The sequence below is a fragment of the Dufourea novaeangliae genome, unplaced genomic scaffold (assembly GCF_001272555.1).
Source record: "Dufourea novaeangliae isolate 0120121106 unplaced genomic scaffold, ASM127255v1 scaffold89, whole genome shotgun sequence".
NCBI classification, from domain to species: Eukaryota; Metazoa; Arthropoda; class Insecta; order Hymenoptera; family Halictidae; genus Dufourea; species Dufourea novaeangliae.
Window position 1 is genome coordinate 1,774,520 of NW_015373988.1, and position 23,435 is coordinate 1,797,954.

At 36.0% G+C, this 23,435-nt stretch overlaps 1 protein-coding gene across 1 annotated transcript in view; it reads right to left on the bottom strand.

Moving 5' to 3' along the window:
* Positions 1–5,459: 5,459 nt before the first annotated feature.
* Positions 5,460–23,435, bottom strand: part of LOC107187445 (potassium voltage-gated channel subfamily KQT member 1) — a 58,416-nt gene continuing 40,440 nt past the window's right edge. The window contains exons 8-12 of the mRNA XM_015575550.1: positions 19,252–19,514; positions 16,364–16,456; positions 10,497–10,653; positions 7,451–7,573; positions 5,460–6,251 (exon numbers count right to left, since the gene is read on the bottom strand). Coding sequence (XP_015431036.1) covers positions 6,150–6,251; positions 7,451–7,573; positions 10,497–10,653; positions 16,364–16,456; positions 19,252–19,514 — 738 coding nt within the window. The 3' untranslated portion in view covers positions 5,460–6,149. The remainder of the gene's footprint in view (positions 6,252–7,450; positions 7,574–10,496; positions 10,654–16,363; positions 16,457–19,251; positions 19,515–23,435) is intronic.

The following is a 23,435-nucleotide window of genomic DNA, read 5'->3' on the forward strand; positions in this document are numbered from 1 at the left end:
CAGTGTTTCGTTACGATAGACTCTAATAACAATATATCTATATGTATATATCATACGATAGATATTTTCAGTGCAATATATCGCTCGGATCAACGGCATTCTAAAATGAGACTGGTCCTCCCCGCGCGGAGATCGATTTAACCCCTCGATCGAGTGTTCGAGTTCAGAACGTATTTATGCGACGCATGCATTACGAAGAATGACCGTTCGTGCATATCGAGAGCTCACGTGCGTTCAATGCAAACGAAAAATGCTTCATCATCCCGATAGATTTCTTACCTGTTTAACCATTCGAGCATAAAACATTTTTGTTCTAAACGAATACCGATTAAAAAATACAGGGTGTCTCAAAATAGCTTCGACTCTCGGAAATGAGGGGTTCCTGGGATGATTTGAAACAACTTTTTCCTTAGCAAAAATGTTATCCCAGGCTTTGTTAACGTGATATTAACGAAAAACCCCGACCAATTAGAGCGCGAGTCTGCCGGTCGAGTCCCCGCGGTAGCGTTGGCTACCAATCGTAGCGCGCAGGAACTCGGCCGGTAAACTCGCGCTCTGATTGGTCGGGGTTTTTCGTTAATATCACGTTAACAAAGCCTGGGATAACATTTTTGCTAAGGGAAAAGTTGTTTCAAATCATCCCAGGCACCCCTCATTTCCGGGAGTCGAAGCTATTTTGGGACATCCTGTATATATCATTTGAAGTATCAGAAAGTATATTTTAACTATTTATTTACATTTGTTCTCTTTATGGAGAAATTTGAAAAAATATGGACACTGAAAAATTGGCCATATGTATGGTATTTTATACTATACTGTCCTTGAAATAATAACAAAACCGCAGTAGGTATGTCTGTTTCTTTTATACTCGAATGGTTAATGAAGAAGGTAAAGTAGAAAAAAAACTCATCATTGCACTATTGTACACATTCATACGTCCACACACAGAATAGCTTAGAATTAGCACGACGAAATTCTGACGTGAAGTTACGCACATAACTTACGGTGTCGATAAGACTACGGTATTTTATGTGCCGTCCCCGATAACCTACGTAGAAAATATAAATATATTCATATGCAGAATAAATCTGATTCTCTTTATCTTCCCTCTTTTTGTTGTTGCAGTAATTATATATATATATATATATTACATCGCCATCGTTCCCTGTTTCCTTCTTTTTTTAGTTTGCGGTTCCGACGATTCTCTACTATCTTGTCAATTTTTGAACGATATCTACTCACGTATAGGGTGTTCGTGAAATCCAGTCAAATAAAATCTGAAAAATTACTAGAAATATCTAATTAGCTACAAGTTTGTGAAATTCATCACTCCTTTATTGATTATTCGCGCCTGAATGTTAGAATCAAATACATGTTTGGAATCGCTGCGAATTAGAGGCAGTGTTAATTTGCTTATTAAACGAACAAATCGTAATAACTGTAAGTAGTTTGTTACGATTCATTGGTAGGAATTAAGAATGAAGTATTTTTGTATTTTTGTATTTTTGAAATTTGTTAAACGATTCAACTTTTGTAATTCTGTAAAAATACTCAATCAATCTTCATGAATTATTGGTATTTGTTACATTTTTGAATCCTTTGTTTTTTTAACTTAACAGAGTTAGAAATGTTGTGTCTAGATGACGAGTAATAAAATTTTGAAAGGATCTCTTGAAATAATTGATATTACTTTGCACAGACAAAGCAATAGCGTTTTCAACGTTACCAAAGAAAAGAAAAACATAAAAATGATAAATAGTAATTCTCATCTGCAATTATAAATTTTTAAGCACTTGTAAAAACCTGGTCATGCATATTACGAACACCCTATACATTCACGAAATTCGTCCTTCAGCGTGAAGATTCAGCACTTTTTTCACGCAAACGAATAACATGTTCATTATATTTTTTTATACATGTTACATATCAATCCAGATATGTTTTATTTATCTTGAAGAAATCGAATTAAATTTTCTATACACAAGTATGTAAATTAATAGACTCGAGACAAAATTTTCACCATATTTTTGTTCATTTTCTGTAAACATATGAAATAACTGTTATTCGAGGAACTATAAAAACTTTCGCGATATTCTAGATTAATATTAATCGTGAAAATATGTATTTCTTCGTCCAATAACGAAAACCATGTGAAATTGCTATTATAGCTCAGAAATACTCTGGAGGTAAATTCAGTTAAAAATGCATGATTCATTGTCAGAAGAAAACAATATAGTATTTAATAGATAGAGTCATTAAAATAAACTTTAGAAGGCTGATGAAAAGCACATGCCAAATCGCATTCATTACGGGGTCAGACCAGTGTAACGGTAAAAAAAATGGAACAATTTCTCCGCATTTTTCTGTACCATTATTGTACCATTTTTCAGTACCTTTAAAAGTTTGTCCCTAAAATGTTTTTTGAAATTCTTAAAAACCATAATGGTACGCGATTATGTAGTGAATATGCACAGAATATAATAACTTCTCAATTTTTTAACGCGTTTTTCTCGGAATTCAATAGAATCAAAAGAATATCATTTCTTCGGAATTCATAAAAACAAAAAGAAATAAATAAATAGATTTATATGCTATTAGAGGATGAACCTAAAAAATTATAAAAAAATATAACAAATTATACTTTTTTTTGTTAGTGCGAAGTATAAGAAACTATCGAGATTTTAATACGCGTTCACGTATGCTAAAGTGGGGTGTAGTTTCTGAGGATTAATAATGCCTTAATAAAGGTAAAAATTTCAGAACATACAGTCGGTTGAATTTTGCACAAATAAATTCACAAAAACACGCATCTGTTCAGAGCGTTACACTGGTCCGACTTCTTTAAAAAATGAAGGAATGCATACCAAATACGAAATGTGTGATGAAAAAAACTCACGTTACTTATGTTTTTGTGCCCTTAGTCTACGAATTTGCACGTTTCCCTATTTCTTCTTGGGCTAGCGAGGAACCCCGTCCACGCTGAAGGACGATTTGCTTCGTTATCTGTTGAGTACTGGACAATACTTTTCCTTTGATTTGTTCGGCAAGGTTTCTGTCGCGTCATCGGACCCCAAATCTGAACTAGCGCCCGAATAAAGAGACGCGGGCTTAAAAATCCGGGGGAACCGTACAACACGAAGATATCTTATTTAAAAGCATACATTGTTTTCTCGGCAAGTTCCGCGTTTGTGCTTGAAATTGAGAGAAAAGAAAAAAGGAATCGATCAAGTATTACGATTAGAAGGTAGAGTAAAGTCAATCAAGTAACTCGACACCGCTTTTGTACAATGGGCGTGGTACACGCGCCCCTTTCCAGATAATAACACGCTAAATCTCAAAATCCGTGATTAATTAAGGCTTAATAATTGATCGTTATTACCAGCAGAGACTAGAAGTTATAATATAATTCAATGTAAGATGTATATATAATATATATATATACGGGGTGTTCCGCTTAAAACAGGTCACCTAAATATCTTCTCGATCTGTGATCATACGAGAAATACTTGTTACGTAATTTAAATGGTTTCAAGAGACGAATCGGATGGTGGCGAAAATGTTGTATAAATGTCATTTTTTAATGGTTCTTTTTCAAGGTCACCCATGTTTTTTTTTTTACATATATCCGCACATAATTCTTCATGTTGTATATTATAACCAAGATTATTATGCATTTAGCCATAGTATGATCTTGAAATGACCTTGAACTCTAAAAGTTTCAAATTTACTTATAAAAAATTTACTCTAAACATTTTTAATTCACTTACATAATTTCTTTCGCCATCTGATTCTTCTCTCGAGACAATTTAAAGTACGTAGAAAATAATTTTCGTATGATCACGGATAGAGAAAATATTTAGGTGGCCTATGTTTAGCGGAACACCCTGTATATGTATATATATATATATATATATATATATATATATATGTATCTTTTATGCAATTAATCTTTTATGTATACGTTATAATAAGCCTATTAGAAATATTTCGTCTAGGAAGTATTTTTCTCTTTATATATTTGCTTATTGTTCCTCTCTATTATTCCTAGTTGGCCCGATAGATGTTCCCAATGCGTTTTTTGCGTCCGTTCCTCCGTCGTTACGCGGAACAGCCTCCGATTGGTTCTCCTTACGAGACCACAAACCCTGCTAACGTTCTCTAGAACGCGTCCATTACGTCGAGCGCGCTCCCCCCCCCCATCTATTCGCTCGTTAGAATTCGTCTGGAACGATGCTCCCTGATGGCACGACTTATCCGACGCGAATGTTTAAACCGAGGTTGTTGGTTCAACGGTTGGATCCAGCGTCGCCGATTATTTCGCCATATGGTAACGAACGTTCATCGATACCAGTGGTATATATGTACATGGAGTATACATATATTTGTATACCGGTGTGTCGAGGGCAGAGAATCAAATGTTCTCCGTTCAATCGAGTGTCGTTTCTGCCTGCTTCGTCGCTGTCCTTCCATACAGTTTTTCGAACAGAACAATCCGTTCCTGTGCGTTTAGCGTGATCGTTTTGGTTTTTGTTAATGGTTTGCTCAGGATCGTCGATCCCACGGTTACGGAAGTATCCAAGTGACGAACGTGTGTCCTCGTCGATCGAGTCCCGCTCCCGTCGACTCGTGCCGATCTTCGATCCCCCGTTTTGCTTGTATCGATCTTGGTTCTTCGAGGTAACGTGATCCTGGATATTGGATTTCTGGTGTCTTCGTCTTTCGATGGGGTTGCGAACAATGTCAAAGGAAACAGCACGATCAATCGAAACTTTTATTATTCCTTTGTTATCTTGCGAGAGAATAATCGCGTAGGAATGGCGTTCTTTTCGACCACTCGTGTGGCTACGTCGAGTTTGTCCTTCATCATTTGAATATTCGATTCTAACTATGCGTAATATAGTTTTTGTATGTTTGTTAATATTCGCGTTTTGAAGCTTTTTTTGGATTTGTTCCGTATATTCTGAGGAGTTTGCACTTCTGTTCGTTTCAGCTCGATTGAGAATGTCTCTTTCTGCGCTCTTGCGTTCCTTTCGTTTTCGTGAATTTCAGTAAAATCATTAGAAGTTTGCATTTTGTTATATTAAACGTGGATCTAAAACTTCTTTCCTCTGTATATAATGCTTGTAAATAATTCTTTGCTAGTCGTCATTTTTTTAAATAAATATACCACTCAATTTTCAAGGTGGAGCGCGTCGTTATTAACTTCAAAGTTCATTAAAATAAACCATTCTTCCATTTACATATCTTCCTATTAAAAACTTCAGCCTTTTCTTCGCCTTTTCAAATCAGAGTCCTTGGTTTGCAAGCATCACGGTTGGGATAGAATACTGCACCCAAAAAACTAATCCGACGCGTATACAACACACGCTCCTAGAATTCAGTTTTATCCCATTCTTCCATTTCGTCCTCTTCCTGTATCCTTGCAATCTTCTTTCTTCCCATCCAACTAAATCCATAAAAGTTTCGTACGATGTAATCTCAACCAACTAACAATTCCCATGTTCAGAATCCAGTTTCTTCTGTCTTCCAAAATCTTGTCCCTTCCTTTCTTAATTTTTCGTTGTCTTTAATCCTGCTCCATTCACATCGACTTCTGGCATAGCAGATAAGAAGAGCCAGTAGTTCGAATTGTCCGTTCAGTGTCCTTCCCAGAATTCAGTTGTATCCCATTTTTCCATTTTCTTCGATTCCCATTTCTTCGTAATCTTCTTTCCTTCCACCCATCCAAATCCATAAAAGTTTCGTACGATGTAATCTCAACCAACTAACAATTCCCATGTTCAGAATCCAGTTTCTTCTGTCTTCCAAAATCTTGTCCCTTCCTTTCTTAATTTTTCGTTAGCTTTAATCCTGCTGCATTCACATTGACCTCTGGCATAGCAGATAAGAACCAGAGCCAGTCGTTCGAATTGTCCGTCCAGTTTCCTTTGAATCTCATTTTCTTCCCACCTTCGTGCTTAATGTCGTCCGTGCGATCGTTGGGACAGGAGTAGCGTTCCCTGGCTCCTCGGCTGATCGAGCAAGCAACGGATTCAAGAGCTCTCGCTGAGCATGCTCGGAGCGACGGTGGTTATGGTGACGCGGGGCAAAGTCCACGGGATCGCCGGTGATCGCGAAACAGATGGCACGAGCTCGCCGGGGGCTTTCTGTTACACGTCGTCCTCTATACTCCTCAGGGGTATTTGTTGCTTTTGCGCGACCGCGTTCAGCACGTAGCCCAGCTGGTCCAATTTCTTGTCCATCACGGACAACTGCGGACAGAAATGGTTTTCGTGTTAGTATCAATCTTCCACGGGTCCGCGGACAAGAAATCTCTTTGTACCGGGATGGAGGAATTTTTCAGGGATCAGGCAAAAAGGCTAATAAATTTCAGGCGTTCGGGGAGGGGTGGAGGATCAACGAGGGGTAAAATCTTTTTACGACGGCCTTTTATATCGTTAGAACTGGTCCGAGACGTTTCGCGCATTCGTTACATTCGTTTCTGTAACGTAGGTGTGATAAATGACCGGGTGAATGTTGGAGAACGTTTGTTCGTTTCATCCTAATGGTTATTCGATAAGTGGACAGCGATGAGGAAGCAGTATTTTCAAATACAGTACCAAACTGTTTTCCATATTGAATTTTAGGCACTAAATAGTGTATTTAAGGATGAACCGATCCAAGTAAATACAAGTAAATAATCGGTACTTTCGTTTCGATATAAAGTATTTTTATCGATACTTTCGGCTACTATATATGTATATTCGATATCAACAGAAAGTACTCAATCGAATGGAGAGAGTAATCAATATGAAAGGTACTGATTGTGATGTGAAGGTTTGTCGTCCAGTTATATTACTTTGTTAATAAATCTTCGTTAAGAAATGTTCATCAATAAAATATATTTTCGTTTAAATCAGTGATTGGCAAATTCATTATCTAGTTAAAGAGTTTCAAACAACGATTAAAAGATAAAAAAATTCTCCGTCATTTTTAATTGTTTAAATGTAGAAATTGCAGTTTTTATAATGACATAATATTTCTTCCTGACTAAGTCGACATTTGGCAAACAATTATTTAATCTCATTAATTGTTTTGAGCTCAGAATGACGCCCTTAGGTACTGCAGCGTTGCGATTGGTAATCAACGTTACCGCGGGAACTTGGTTGGCAGACTCGTGCTCTGATTGGTCGCGGCTATTCGTTAATATATCGTTAACAAAGCCTCGGAAAACATGTTTGCTAAGGAAAAACTTGTTTCAAATCCCCTCACGAGTCTCCCATTTCCGGGTCTTCCAATATTTTTGTTACACCCAGTATGTATACACGGCTTAACAGCAAGAAGTTTAGCAGTAGTAATGCTCGAGTATTAATCGGACAATTAGATTATTAGCTGAGTAATACGCCACTCAATGTCTAAGACGTTTGCAGAGAATTTTCATGCAACGGATGCAGGTCAGAAGGAGACTCACCTGCTGTTCGAGCCTGTATAGGCGTGCGCCTATCGTCATCGGCTTTACGTTGCCTGCCCGGTCGATTCCGGCCAGATAGCTGCCTGGCTTGCCCAGGGTCTGATCTAATCTCCTTTGTAACTCCTGTGAAAAGACATAAATAATATGCATAAGATGCACACAGGACAGCAAGAAAATGATTATAATAATATGATGTTCTGGTGCCCAGAAGTACCAATTTTAGAAGTACCCATATTTATTCACATTTGCAAACCTCACATAATTGTTCTGGAAACACTGAAGATATTTCAGATTTATCCCTTAATTACAAACCACTCGTCTGATAGATGAATAATCCTACAACAACTACTTTATAACACTTTTTGTTTGCTCACTTTTAACTCTGACTGTACGCGAGCAAAGGGAGTTATTTCAATATAAAAGATGACGCCTGAAGACAAGATTGGACGAAAAACGTCCATATAACGGGAAGACGAAATATCGATCAATGTTTACTATTGAAGGCTTCAGAATAGACTTCAATGCACCCGTTACTATCGACTGTGAAACTTTGTTCTCAGAGAGGTCTTTACTGTTTCTTTTTATGGCCCAGATATCGACACTAATTTCTTATAACAAGCCCGAGAAAGAAAAGTAACAAAGCACTTCGTTAATTTTAATGGCAGCATAGATACAGCCCTCGATAATTAGAGAAAGTATCAGGTCATTTTATGATTATTATATAAATCATCATTAAGGATAATACTAACAGGATCATGTAAATTCAAAATTTCGAATACTAATGTATAAACATTAAAATTGGACAGAATTTTAAATCCTATACTAGAAGGCTTCACTACAGTAATAATAATATATAAATATAATGCGTTTTGCAAGACTGTCACGTTTGACTAAATTATCAGAGAAGAATGATAAAAGTAAAGACAACGAGGATACATAAATGGAAATCCCATGAAAATCGTTACAATCAATTATTGTTTCGAAATTATATGAACGAATTTGTGTTTTACGAACGAAATACTGTTTCCTCTTTCATTTTTTTCTAACATTTACTATCTACAAGAAAATCGATGGTTAGTAATACCATGCACACCCTGTATATTCAATTCATAGAATTTGATTTCATCTCATTCAACGGTGAACATTGTTCTCTGTTACTGACCACCCGTGATTGTTCCATTATGATTCGTTATTGGTCTACATTTGCTCAAACAGAAGTGATTCTCCTAAAATATTAAAGAGCATACAGGATGATGCTCGACACGTTCCAGATTGGCACACACCGTTATATCGACACTCGATCAACTAACCCGGCTCTTGGTACGGTGTATATTGACAACTCCATTGTCCCACGCGCTGACATTGGCTTTATTCACTCCTCGATTGGCAGTGACGTAATAATTGTCGACGCGCAATCTGCATTTCTCTTGGGGAGGAACGATACGCGATACAACGTTTACCTTTGTCCACGATCCTGGTCTACGTCTCGAATGCTTAACTGACCGGCGATCGAGACTCGTAGATTTTTCCGATCATTGACAGTTTCACGATAGCCTGTATTAGTTTGCGAAAGAACTTTCGGTGGATGTCAATGGAATTGAAATATCATTTGGGCCGTTTGGAATGTTCGTAGTGTTTCGAGCACAGTGTCTTCGTTACGTTTTTACTGGCCGAAGGAAGAATCGTTTGATCTGGCCAAATGTACCTATTTTTTTAAATCTTAAATATCTACTGTTTTTGTTACTATGAAGAATAGTTTGAATATTTAATAATTAGGGAAAAAAGATTGTCAGTTAAAAAATGTCAGTAATAAACATTATTATCAAATGTTCAAAGAAAGGAAGTAAACAAAGTTAATATCCAAGTACATAAAGTAAAGCAAAGCTATAACATCCTCTTATAAGTGTTTTTCCAGATTGTATTAGCTTCTGTTTACGCAATAATGGGTAAAATTTAAAAGAAAAACTTGTTTATAATTCTTGTACATTTGACACTATATACGTGATCTTTCAGATTACTGTTGCATCGAAAATCTTTTACGGCAACCTATTTTTTCCCGTGTTGATATATTTCTTCGATAAGACGCTTACCCTGTTCGGCGGCGCAGTGATATTTCAGCTCTATACGTGCATAGGTAAACATTAATATTCGTATTAGCAAAGGAACTTCCAAGATTTTCCGAGCGTCTCAAAGCGACCGGTTTTTCCCTTAATCAAAACTCCATCCAACGAGTCTCAAATTTCTATACCAAAACCATTTCATGGCTACCAACCTTGCCACAAATTTATATCTCTTCGTTCAAAAGATATTTTGAACAATGTTTCTAACAATTCGTGAGTTTCATACTGTGCGTAAAAAATTCAAATATTTTTCGAAAGATGTAGACTAAGGTACAAAGTATCCTCAAATGTGCAAAAGAATTAAAATACACGAATTGTTTGGTAAATAAAAATATGAAGTTATCATTTTTTTTATGTTACGCGTTAATATACATATACTTAATTTGTATAGAATTGAATGTGTATATTATAATTAGACTGCTGATGTTTATGCAAATTCGACATTTTAAACAACAATTTATAAAAATTAGAATCAGATAAAATTTAGTTTTTATGCTATTTGGGTAATAGCGTGAACACAGTAGCTACGTGTAAAATTCACAATCCACCGGATTATACAAGGTGGTCTTTAACTGTACAACTGGAAAGGGAGTGATTCTACATAAAAAAAAAACAAATCGAAAATGTAGAATAAAATTTTTATGTAATCAAGCTTTGTGTTCGAGAAAATCGACTTTGAAAATTAATCTGAAACGCCTATAAGTAGAAACAGAATATAATGAACAGACACGCTGGCCAAGTCCTATCCAACTGTACGCGTAGCTAACAGAATTTCAAAGTGAATTTTCTCGAAAATGTAATCTGATACGAAAAAATTCTATTCTACAATTTCGACTTATTTTTTTATATAGAATCACTCCTTTTCGGTTGTACCGCCATTTACGAACCACCTGGTGAGTAATATAACAGAAAACGAGTTTACTCACTTTTATCCGGACCATCATGTTCAGGTGACCCTGGCTATACTGCTCGATGACATCGCGCACGTCGTACGGTTTACGGGCCTGCTGAAACTTCCGCCTCGCGACGAAGTACTTGATCTTTCGGATCGCCCTTATGGCGTTTCGATGTGCCTCGGTCAGCCTGAAAATCAAGTAAATTTCATTTCCAAACCGATCCCAACCGCGAAAAGCAGAGAGGGAATTTTCCATCTCTCCAAGCACACCTCGGAATGGACATCGATGTAGAATGACTATCATTTTTACCGAGGGCGCGTTTTCTTGTCGTTGATTTATGATCAGGACAATCGATTCGGTCGTAGATCAATTTCACGAGGGGTTACGATTAATTTAGCGGACGCACAGGTAACAGAGTATTTTTCTTATAATTTGATTAATTATCCGCGGTGACTCGAAAATCCAGATGTACGATTTCATTTGTTCGTTTCGTTTTAAAGTTATCCGTTTTCAGAATGTGGATGTTCGTGCGAATATGTGTATACTTTTGTGGATCGGTCTGTGAAACTGAAATGAGATACATAAGTGTTATATGAGCAGTTTCATTTGCCGAAGTGATTGACTCCACAAATGGATAAATAGAAAATTATTTTAAATATAAAAAAAAGAAATCAAGCACCAACCGAGTGCTTCGACACTAAAATTTTAAAGAATTTCAAAAACTGGAGTTAGTCATTTTAACGTGTCAGATACCGTTCCAACGCTCTTATGAAACAGACTGTATGTCGCAAGAAAATGTGTAAATCACAACTTTAAATTGAAGTGGCTCGACAATTTGCTGCTGGTTACTTTGAGGTGCGCACGATTTCACGTTGCAACGATGAAGCGGAGGAAAGCGTGTCCAAATAAAAAAGAAATGAAAAGAAGAAACGTGGCTCACGTATCAAACGCAACGAATGGCGTCGCGAATGCAGCCGTGAAAAAGGGATAGTGGAACAATCTGGCCGCGACTGTCTTTGTGTTAAGGGTTCGAGTACCGCGCGACGGTAAAGAATGTAGGCCGTCGATGAAGCAAAGTAATGCACCGGTGAAAAAAGCACTTACGTACTGTACATTTCGAGAAAAAAAAAGCCTTTCACAAGAGCCACCGCCACCGCGAGGTATCATTCCATTCTTCTTTCGAATACGAAGTCCAACGAAACGTCAATACCAGAAACAGTGATATCCGTTTTCGAAAATTTTCCTTTTACTTCTTTGGACTATTCTTACTGTAATATTATTATGATTCCGGAATAATGACAGGCAATTTGCAAAAATATTTTTCGCGAAGATACCCCACATACTTCGAGTAGTTGAAATACTTCTCGCATTTTGTGCAGCAACAATGGAGGGCGCCGATCGAATTACGGAAATGTTTTAGATCGCGCCACGGTCTAACGTTAACGAGATTCGGCGGTCGTTGAATCGAAAATATACGTTGCACGTTGCCGTCTCGAACGTTTCCAGAGCCTACTAGAGAACCGTACGTGCTGGACGAAAATTCGCCGGTAATATCGATTCCGCATGCAAAGTGAAAGTAATTTGCATGAAGATATAGGCTCCACGGCTTTCCTTCGGCTTGATTTTCTTCGTAGTTATCTACCTCGACGCGAGCGTAAAATAGTCCGCAGATATCCCGCAGAGCGATCGGGGCTCGAAACTTTGACTTCTTCTTGAATTCAATTTCCGTTTACTTGTTTGTTATTCCACCCATTGTTGAGGCAACGATACGATCTTTTCTAAGCAGTAGTGTAAGCGCCCCTAATATCGCCTATTGAAATTCAAAGGACAATTGATATCTTTGTATCCAATTTGTCTCATTGTCAGATGAAAAAGACATTTTTTGTGTTTCATTCGTGGCAGGTTGGAACTGTCAAAATCGAAGGATTTTCGATCGCTACTGGAAAAAGACAAGACAAACACAATTCGTGATTGTGAAAAAGTACACATGATACGGCTTACCTGAAAAGTATCGATTGATTCATGTATTTATGAGCTTTTGAAGTTATATTTATATGCGTATTTATTACTATTAACCCTTTAACGCATAGTTCATTTTGTTCATTCGATGTGCATTTCATTTAAAATCTTGTACGACCGGATGAATTAGAGTATTAGACAATATTAGATGTCGTTAAAGAAAAAGTGTAACAGCATTCTAGTACGTAAACGTGTAATGGAATATACGAAGTCGGTGCATCGAGAGCCATTTAATTTCACCGTATCGCTTTTTCTCGTATCTGTGATCACTTCGACGATACCACCCGTCCCAGTTAAAGTAAATTTGCCAATAATATTGTAAACGTGGGGCTATTAATTAAATGAATACCAGAGAATTGTTATTTTTAGAATGGAAGTATTGTTGGATAATGGACTCCGGAGTTATTCCTGTACACAATTAGAAACAACGTTTTTACATTTAATTGTCAGATTCATTTTTCAGTTGATTAATTAAAATAACTATTGATCATGATCTTCAAATTATTTCTAAACTTACGACCACGTAAAAGTATGAGTTCTTTTTGTGTTTACTTTATTAGATGTTGCTACCATGTTTGTGAAATTTTAAATTTTGTAGCATCATCTTTTCACTGAACATTTCATAAACATAAGTCTAAAATTTAGAATGTAGTACACATACATACAATTGAGTAGGACTTGGCTAACGTGTCTGTTCATTGTATTCTGTTTGTACTTAATATTACCATGAACCAATACGGGTTAAATGAACTTTGGAAACGAAGCATCGTACGGAAAAAATGTTATGCTACATTTTTCACGTATTTTTGTATATAGAATCATATCTTTTCAGGTTGTACCACAATTTTGGAAGCACTCTGTATAATTTAATATTACGAAGTCAATATTAAAATATTTTTTTTAACAAAACGCGTGGCAGTAGCAATTTTCAGAAACTTTATTTAGTGTTTAAATTCCTCTATTTCAGTTCTGTATTTTTTAGAAATAAAAAAGATATTTATTTCTACATTAATAATTTATTTGAATAAAGATGATTATTTCATTCTGTTTTATTCACTATTAGTGAAAACATTGTTATACTTAATAGATGAAAAATTTTTATAACAGACGTTTGGTTTATTCAATCAAATAAGTTCTACCAACGGCAATGCAATAGTTCATGTAGAATTATTCTTACTTCACCTGTCGATTATTGCATACTAATCGCAACAGAATCAAGCAACGTCATTCTCTCGAAAATGTGAAGTAGTTGCTCCATATTAATTAGGTACCTGACAGTTTGAATTGACGCGTCTCCAGACAGCTTAGTCTTAGACAAATAATCTCAAGAGGATTTAAACGAAAATCCGCGACAGTTACTCGATAATGTCTTCAGAAATGTTTCCTCGTTTGGAAGAGACAATTCCGCATGTTTAAAAGAAACAACTAAAAACTTTAGAATATATTAGATTGCATAATAAAATGCGACATCAAGTTTCTAGGGAAGTTTTAATATCTTTTTAAGTCTGGTTCACAGCTGAGTAATACTGACATAATTTGCCTTTATGATTTTAACAATTGAGAGGCTCAGTGGAAAAGGGACACATTCCACATCTAAGTTGATTTTCAGTTTTTTGTACCATCAACAAGATTCAATTATCTAGTGTCCATTCCATAAACTTCAAGCACCGTGGCAGATACCCTGTCGTAAACAGAAGCGTATCAAAATTCCTTGATATTGAAAGCAAACAAATTCTTAGTGAAAAATTGGCACATGCCCCAATACTGTAAATAAAATTATGCAAATACTTCTAGAAAGAGTAACTATAATTCAGGAAATTTGGTATTAACTCAGGTATTTTAGTTGGTAATTGTAGTATATGGTAAATGGCGATTACTATAAATGTGATAATTATTTACAAAATGTGTTAAATCCACAAGAAACTATTTTTTCGCAAAATTGGCACACTATTTTTAACACGGTATACTTTGATCTAACCGATATATCTCTTTCCAGATGATAAATAAAGGACTATAGAATGCGGTCAGTGGCCTGAAGAATATACAAAATGAACAATAGCAGCCTTGATATGGGTATGAATAGGGTATGTCAGAGCTATCACATCGTAAAATCCGTACTATAAAAGATCTTAAAGAGAAAATATTTCGATGTGCTAATCTACACGCTAAATTGAAAGTCATGAAAGTAGAAAAATAATATAAATCGATTCATAGGTGTTTGCAAAAATTAAATCTTTGAAATTTTTCGATTCTTATAATAAAATAGTATTGACACACACATTAAGAATTAATAATACTGTTCTATGTATATTAAAGAAATAGACTATAAGAGTTGACTATAGTAAAGTAATAAAATAATGAACGTAACTCGTCTTTTTACCAAATATAGTGTAGTGAAGTGTGAAAATTAGAAACAACAATATGTGTAGTGTTATAATGTGTTAAAAACATTGTTCATTTTTTGTGAATGAGAGTGAAGTCTTAGTAAGTCTTGAATTTTGAGTCTTAAAGATTCGACAGGTCCTGAAAGTCTAGAAAAGACTCGAATCTTTTAATCAGTATTGAAAACTTGGTGAGTACTTATTCAGTACAAAAGCATTTTAAATGCCTTCTATTCTTATCAAAACATTCAAGAATACCCAAAATTTCAAGACATATTGAATCGTTAAAGACTCAAGATTAAAACCTTAGCAAAACTTTCAGCAGTGTTAAGTATCGAATCCTTTTCAAAGTATTTCGAATTTTGAAAATCGATTATCTGGAAACAAATAATCACAGAATAATACAATGTAAATAGATGGTATAATTTAATGAAGGAAATTTACACTGTCTACTAATTTATACGATTCTGCGAACATTTAAATAATAAAATGTAGTTACTCGTTTAGGTTATAAATGTTAATTCGACTTCATAATTCAAATTGAATCGAGCACAGTGTTCGTCAAGATATTAAAAAACTAAGATCTGATACATTTTGTTCTAGGAGCGCACAATGGTCCCAAATCCCGAGAACGTAGCCAAAATATGAAAACCCATTTCAATTTAGAGACAAATTGGAGTCTCAATCAAAATTGAGATGGCTGATTACGAATCTGAAGTTAAGCCTACTAAAACTAAAATGGCGGATCTAATATAGTGGTTCTATGCATAAACAATAACAAATTACGGGTATTCGCACACCTATATTATTAATTCATTTCAAAATATCAGACTAACCGATGAAATTGTTAACATACACGAATAGACGTAAGAAAGAAACGTTAAAGCATAAATCTAAACAGAATGTTGTAAAATTGCAGTTAAAATATCTTCGAAATTAATAATTTTTCGACAAAAGTATAATAGTATCTTTTTATAGAAAATATAAAAACACATCTACTGATGTACATAAAAATATATAGTTGCATTTAAAAAATATGAGGTGACCTTGAAATCTCTGAAACTTCCCCCACTTCCAAAGTAGACACATACGCCAAGCGATGCATCACATGTAACGATTTAAATATGTCTAACAGAACTTTTTTCTACCTTTTACCGTTTCAAACATATACCTCGTCCAAATTGCGTGAGACACTCTAATAAATAAACAAATGCTTCTCGAATGGAGGCCAAGTTTTCACTGAAATGTAAACCCAACCATACACAGTTGACAATTCTCTCTGCTGTCATTCAATTGACGCATTGTTTGTCTACTCAACTCAGCCATTAAAATTCCTCGAATGAAAAGTTTATTTTGCAGGTTTTGGCCACGTTCTCGGTGAGTTTCGGACCACCATGGACCTCCACGAGAAACGTCCCGTTCCACGATCCCATTCCAAGCGTCTGGTGCATTTTATGTTTGTTCAAAAAGAGTTTACACAACGATAAATGTACTCACGTGGTGACCCTCTGCGGTTCCTCGATATCAATGTCAATTTCGTCGCTGGTGGCCTCCGTGACGGAGCTTGTCTGCGAGGTGAAGAGGCTTCCCCTGCCAACCGGAAATACGCTACTCACACTATCAAACTCGCGAACTAGTTCCTTCGACGTTCAAAGCCGCTCTAGAGAAAGTGCCCCTTCAGTCGGCTGACGTTTCCTGTCAGGCCAAGTTTCCCCCGGAGCAAACTATTATTCCGCGGTGAAACATCCCGAGATTTTTCCAACTCGACTCTTACGCATATTCTGTCACCCTGCAGCACACATTTGCCCGAAGAATGTCGATGCGCCGGGGCGGCCACGATTGCCTTGGTGATTGGTGAATTTAACAGAGAATCTGATTGCCCGTAGAGTCGGTGACTCGAGACGAAATAATCACACAAAAGAGGGTGTTCCAAAATAGGGTTAAGTACTTGAAAGGGATGATTCCTGGGGTGATTTGAAACAACTTTTTCCTTAACGATAAAGTTCTCCGAGGCTTTGTTAAGGAGATATTAACGAGAAACCCCGATCAATTAGAGCGCGAAATCATTTAACTGATCAATTTAATTTGATTAAAAATTCGTGTAACGATTTTTCTAATTTCTTTAACAATTCTGGAATTGAATAAGCGTAATCAAATTGAATGTTTCAATTTTATATTATAATTGGCGCTATGACAGTCGACGTCAAGGGTTTTCTCTAGAGCAAATTATAAAATCGAGCATCCAAATTAAGGTATTCGGCAGTGTTATACATGTCGCCATTCGAATTTCTTACCGATCGAACACTCTTATTATCTAAGCAGCTTTCTAATTATCTTTAATACGAAATCAGTTGGAATCGTTTCTAATCATGCGTCTGTACACAAGAATACTATTGCAGACCACGAACACGATTAAAAAGAAATATGTAAACAAATGTTTTATGCAACAATTCCTTAACCCTTGCACGTTCGTTTATTTTACTTTTCAATTTCAAATCTGAATATTGTAATCATTTCAAGATATGGTATTGCATTTAAAAGTATATTTCAAAAACATTTTTTCGTTGAACATTGAAAAATAAATTTTTATAAAAATTTGTGTACAAAAGTAACGATGCTTGTAACCATTAAACATCCGATGTACAAAAAGTTTGTAAATTATTTTTCAAAAACATTTCAAATAAATACAGCAAAATATATTGTTCCAAAACGAAAAACATTGAAGTGTACCGAGTGAAGACTGTACAAACAATTACTCTATTGTCAGAATTTACTTGGATATGAGGTATCACGTGAGGTAGCTGACCAATCACTATTAATTGATATTGTCTGTACGCGTAGACTAATTAATGTTTGAGCATATACATATTCAACGAAATATGGCAATGTGTTAACTGTTGTTGCCTTTCTATTAATTGTACAGACAGGCGAAATTATCATTTATAACGATGAAATCAAAATACTGGACAGTTATAGCTATTACATATTTACGCGAAAGGGTTAAGGTCGTTAGATAATTCCAGTCGATTAGTTTTTCGTTAGGCTGGCGAAGAAACGACGATACTACTCCTGGCGAAATGTGTTCGATTGAACAAATAGAGAATTTTGTAGAAAAATCATTCCCGTGTTGGACATAGAAAATGTACTGACTCCCAGCGACAGAAGTAGAATAATAGAGTTACCTATATTTGGATAAAATGTTAAGATAAAAATATATATATTTATCTCTGTATGTTTGCAAGATATAGTATGAGAAAGTGAAGCAGTGATTGGTGGAAGCGTGCAATCATTTCTAGATGTTTAAGAAAGGTATCGACATTTCCATATTGTCATTCTTTTCTGTTCAGAAAATTCAAAATGTTTCAATACATTGCAATATTGCCTAGACAATTTTCTATAATTTTCACGTTACGGTGAACATTGACAGTGTTCTATATTTAGCTGAGAAACGAAAATATTTATCACTTTCTTTATACTCTCTTCATATATGTATAGTCAACTCTTCTATTCTATTTTTCTAATACGAAGCTAGATTTTATTTGCTACAGTCGTTAATCTCTAGATAGAGAATAGATTAGAGATATTTAAACTCTAGTTACTTGTTCGTTCATTAAATACAGTTATTTTTTCGATCTATCGTATAAAATAAAATCTTCTGTATACCCTGTGACTTGTCTAAATAAAATCGAGCATTTCGCACTCTTCCTTCCTCGTATGTATTTTTCACAAAAAAAAAAAAACAATTAACAAGTTATTTGCAGAAAGGATATCGATAAGAATCTACCAATCGATTATTTCTTTCTCGAATAATGTCAAAGAACCCGGTCGTCAGAAACGATACGAACTATCCGAACAGTCCGATATACTAGAGCCTCCCGTTTCTGAACACCCATTATCCTAATACCCGAATATTCGAAAAATTTGTTATCCGAACAGAATGTCTCCCAGCAAGAGATGCCTTCTCCCGTCGAAAATATTTAGTGTTTACATAAAACGTATACTTTCTTCTGTTCGATCGAATTCTACGGCAGTAACTTATGTTATAAAAATTTTTGTAATTTAGCAGCTAAAAATACATAGGATCCACAAATAGTTAACCCTCATCCGTCCCTCATTCTTCCACCTGTCGCTCAGTGTCAAATTGACACAGTGGTAAAAAATTAATATAACGAAGAGATAATTAGTTCGGATACGGGAGGCTCTACTGTATTTCAGTTCCGCGGACAGACCGTATCCTTTTTTTTTAACGCGGAGAAAATCTCCAGAAAAGCCCTATTAATTCCTGTACGGATAACGTTGATCCGTTCGATCGAATACTTTTCTGCCAGGGGTAGCATGTAGGTAATCGTAACGTAAAGAAGAAAAAAAATCGATCATCCACTCACCGGTTGTCGCGTCTGGCCCGATTCGGTGTTCCCGCTTTCGGTTCCTCCATGTAGAAGATGACGTCACCCTCGTTCTCCATTCGTTGATTGTCATTTTGGCTGCTGGGGTCGCCAGTGGCGCTGCTCGAAACACCGCCGGATATCGTGACCGGCGGCAGCGACTGTTGTTGTTGTTGTTGTTGTTGCTGTTGCATGTCCATCCGGTTCCGCGACTTCCGCCTCTTCAGCACGCTCGCCTTCTTTGCCACCTGGATCATCAGAGACTGAACCCCCGGTGCCCTCCCATTACAATACACGTCGAACACAACATGCACTATCCCTACTAGCGAGCACCAGCTCGGTTCCGAGTACGGATCCATCTGAAAAGCTGCCCATCCCGTCGACCGTGGCCGACAGACCACACTTTCTTCTATTGGGAATCTAGGCTCGTCGTGCCGACACGTGGTGTCCGCGAAAATTTTCGCGACAGATTGTTTACAGTACTTTATTCATCTGCGTGATATTTGCTCGAACGACAGATACGGAATCTGAATCGGCAGGGTAGAGGATGTTTTTATTGGGCAGTGGATTGAATAGATAATTGGGATGAAGTACGCGCAGGATTCAGTTAGGATTAGATTAGTATGAGTATTAGTATGACATTAGTAGGACGTTAATGTAACACTGATGTGACATTAGGAAACGATAAATAATACGATTAAATGAAAAAGTGGTATTTAAACGTACAATGGGATTTTAGAAAAATGGTGATATTATTCAACTTTATCCTCTATCATTGTTTAATATCGTTAATCCCATGGAAATTCTGCATTGCTCATGCTGATTTGAGTCGTGAATAATTTCGATGTTACATTTCACCGCTCCGGAAACGAATGCTTGGATATACGCACCATATATTCCATCAGCCAAGTCATTTTAATGTTTAATTTTCAGCGCTTCAGTCAGTTTTGACAGTCACTGTATTTCAATATTAATTATATTCTGTTCGGTTATTAATTAAACGCAGAAAATAGATATAACAAACGAGGCGTACAATAATGTATACATCTCCAATTAGTAAAATCCTCGCTATCAAGTCAATGGAAACGCCAAACAGTGTAATGATATGCAGTGCCATATCCTTCCCTCATTACTGAACTTAAAAATTACTGTTACATTTACGAGTTATTGGTGCCAACAATCTTTACTTCTGGTACATTGAACATTTGTCATTTGTAATGGACATTACTTCTAACTCAGTACAGTATGTGACTTAGTTACCTTTAATTTTACCTCTCTTTAATTTGTATCAAGTACAAAGATTTACTTGTAATTGTTTATTCGACACATATCATAATAAGTAGATAATATTAGATTTTTAAGTTGCGTTTACAAATATTTTACAAAATCCTAATTATGCAATTAATATCGTTTACATTAAATTCATATTATTCTTGATTCCCGCAATTAAATAAATGTAATTTATAGGAAAACATTAAAGCTCTCTCTCCCTAAACGTTCCACCATATTTTTTAAAAGCACCGAACATTCTGTAGTTATAATTGCAAAAAGGAAAGGAAAAATGTTTCATTTAAATGGGAATAGAACAAAAGAAACTAACTGTAAATTTACTCTTCACCTGTATGTCGGTTTCTTTAGGTACCTGCACGCAGGAAACAGTTCCTGATGGCTACGTCGAAAATGAAACGAGTTAGCCGTGCACGAACGCGGAAAGTGGGTCAGTTCTCAGACCTGTTTTCAGGGCTGCTAACATAAACTTCGCATTAACGTCATATCCTAGGGCTCACAGCGTTAAGTGCTTGAAAGACGATATTAGGACGAAAACGCGAAACGAATATAGATCGTAAATCCAGACAATTCCCCATAACGAAACGACGTTTCCCGTCGACATAAAGAGCCTTTTCAGTCCTGTCTTACGTCGAAGATACGATCGGGAGCTTTCGATGTTCCCTTCGATTGGAAAAGGATTGAATTTCAAAAGGTTACGTTTAACGATGGCTCGGAAAAGGATTCAAAATTACTACTCCTTAACTTATTGGTTTATGCAGATTCAATAAAAAAAAATTAGGGCATTTTCTTAAAGGATAAACTTATTTAGAAAAGTTATTCGTGTATTGGACGTTTGTTAGATTATTTTAGAGATTATTTTTCCCGCATATGTACAGAAGATTTTCAAATTTTTACGAACTAATTTACGAGAACAAGAATTTTCTACAAATTTATTGCAACAATCAGTATTTGCAGTAAATAAAGAAGAAAATAAAATCTCCATTAATGTTTTCATTTCATTATTATATTATTACTCGTTGCATCTGCTGTAAATGTAAAAATTCGCATTCTAGTCATAGTGAATCTATGTAGTCTCGTCTGTTCTTATTAAATCAGGTATACTTTTTTAAAAAGATTTTACAGTTTTCCAGAAAACAATTTCCAAAAATCACCTTTTTCTCGGGCACCTAAGCATAACCCTTTAATACGAAAATCTATTGTAGTACTACGATCTCAGCGCGACAATACAAGATTGAATAAAACACAATACCTAGGGTACGAAATAAAAACACGAAGGTAGAAGGAAGTGAAACGGAATGAGGCAGTAATGAAGTAAAAATACGGGTCTGGGAAGCAAACAAAGGGAAAAAGTATTCGACGGAAGAAAATATCGAAAGGGGGTCAACATAACCGAATACTCTTCTGTGGTAGACCAATTTCGCCTCCACTTTCTTTGCAAAACGGAACACAATCGCGGTACGTGCCACGCAGATGGCGACGCGTTCTATCAAGATCCAGGAAATAGATCCACGAGGAAAACGCGAACCCCGAATAATTCGAATGGCGGATCGCCACGGCAGCCGACGACGAGCGTAAATTCCCATGGCCTGTGCAGCGAATGCGAACGTCCGCTTGTTTTGCTTGCAGGCTCCGATGCGAAAATAAAACAGCAACACGTACGCATACACCAAGAATCGGGGGTTCACTTTGCTGGAGGGGATGATTCTGCCCGTGTTGTGTACATTGCTCGCCAGGTGCTACTCGCTCAGGCGGGTTTTTTAAAGTCTCTCGTGGTTCAGAAACGGGTTTCCTGGTTGAAAATACCGCACACATAATGGAACGAAACGTAACGATGTTCTTGCTTGTGATTCTGAATGTATAATGTTAACTCGGTTTCGTGGAGGTAGTTCGTGAAAGAGGCTCTTTTTCTTGATAATAAAATTGTATGTACAGACCCTGGCCATTGAATTAGGACCACTCATCATTTTCAACATCTCTTGTGTTTACAGTAAAATTGAAAGGCCTGAACGAGATTTAATTACAAATTGTATTAACTTTTATAATGTTGCGCGTATACATATGAATAATTTATATATTATTATACATGATATTAGTTAAACGTCGAGAATTTGTTAGTACGAACGATCAAACATTCCAAAATTTAGTTTTTTAATACATATGTGTTTTTATAACAACTATTTAGCCTCTTAGAACCTATTAAACAAACAATATTTGTCAAGAACTCTTACGAATTCTTAAAAGGGTTTATTTATAGTACGTCATGAAATTGTAATGCCCAGAAAATTTCTCAACACTTTCTGTGAAGTGTATTGATGTCAAAATCAATCAAACTCTTATAAACACGTGTTCATTTTGCTTCCAGAAACATAAACGGAACAATTACTTGCCTGTCGTTCCCTCGTGTTTACATTTTCTAAGTAACAAGCAAGAAAACAGTTCTCGAGTATTTATTCACAATTAGAGGATCTTAAACTCCATCATTTTGACATAAAAGAAGTTACTACTTTTGAGACTAATGTTTGAAGGACACGATATTGTATTCAATCTTTATCGAATTATTTGTAATACTGTGTCTAATATTCTGACCAGAATCATTCCTACCATTGCTATAAATCCATATTAAATATACAAGGTGTTAGTAAAATCAAGAAAAACTCTTCTCGAAATTTTAGAAAGGATTCTTCCTCGAAATATGCGAGAAAAATGTTTTACACTTCGAGAGCTGGTTACACACCCTTATTTTAACATACAATTTTGAAAGGAGATAACTTCATTGAAATTAATTCTAAATACGATTATTTGGTAATATTCGTAAAAAAGTAAATATAAGCCTACAATGCAACAGCGTTAGACAACTTACCTTTCTAGGACTAATTTACGTGAATTATCCTTCG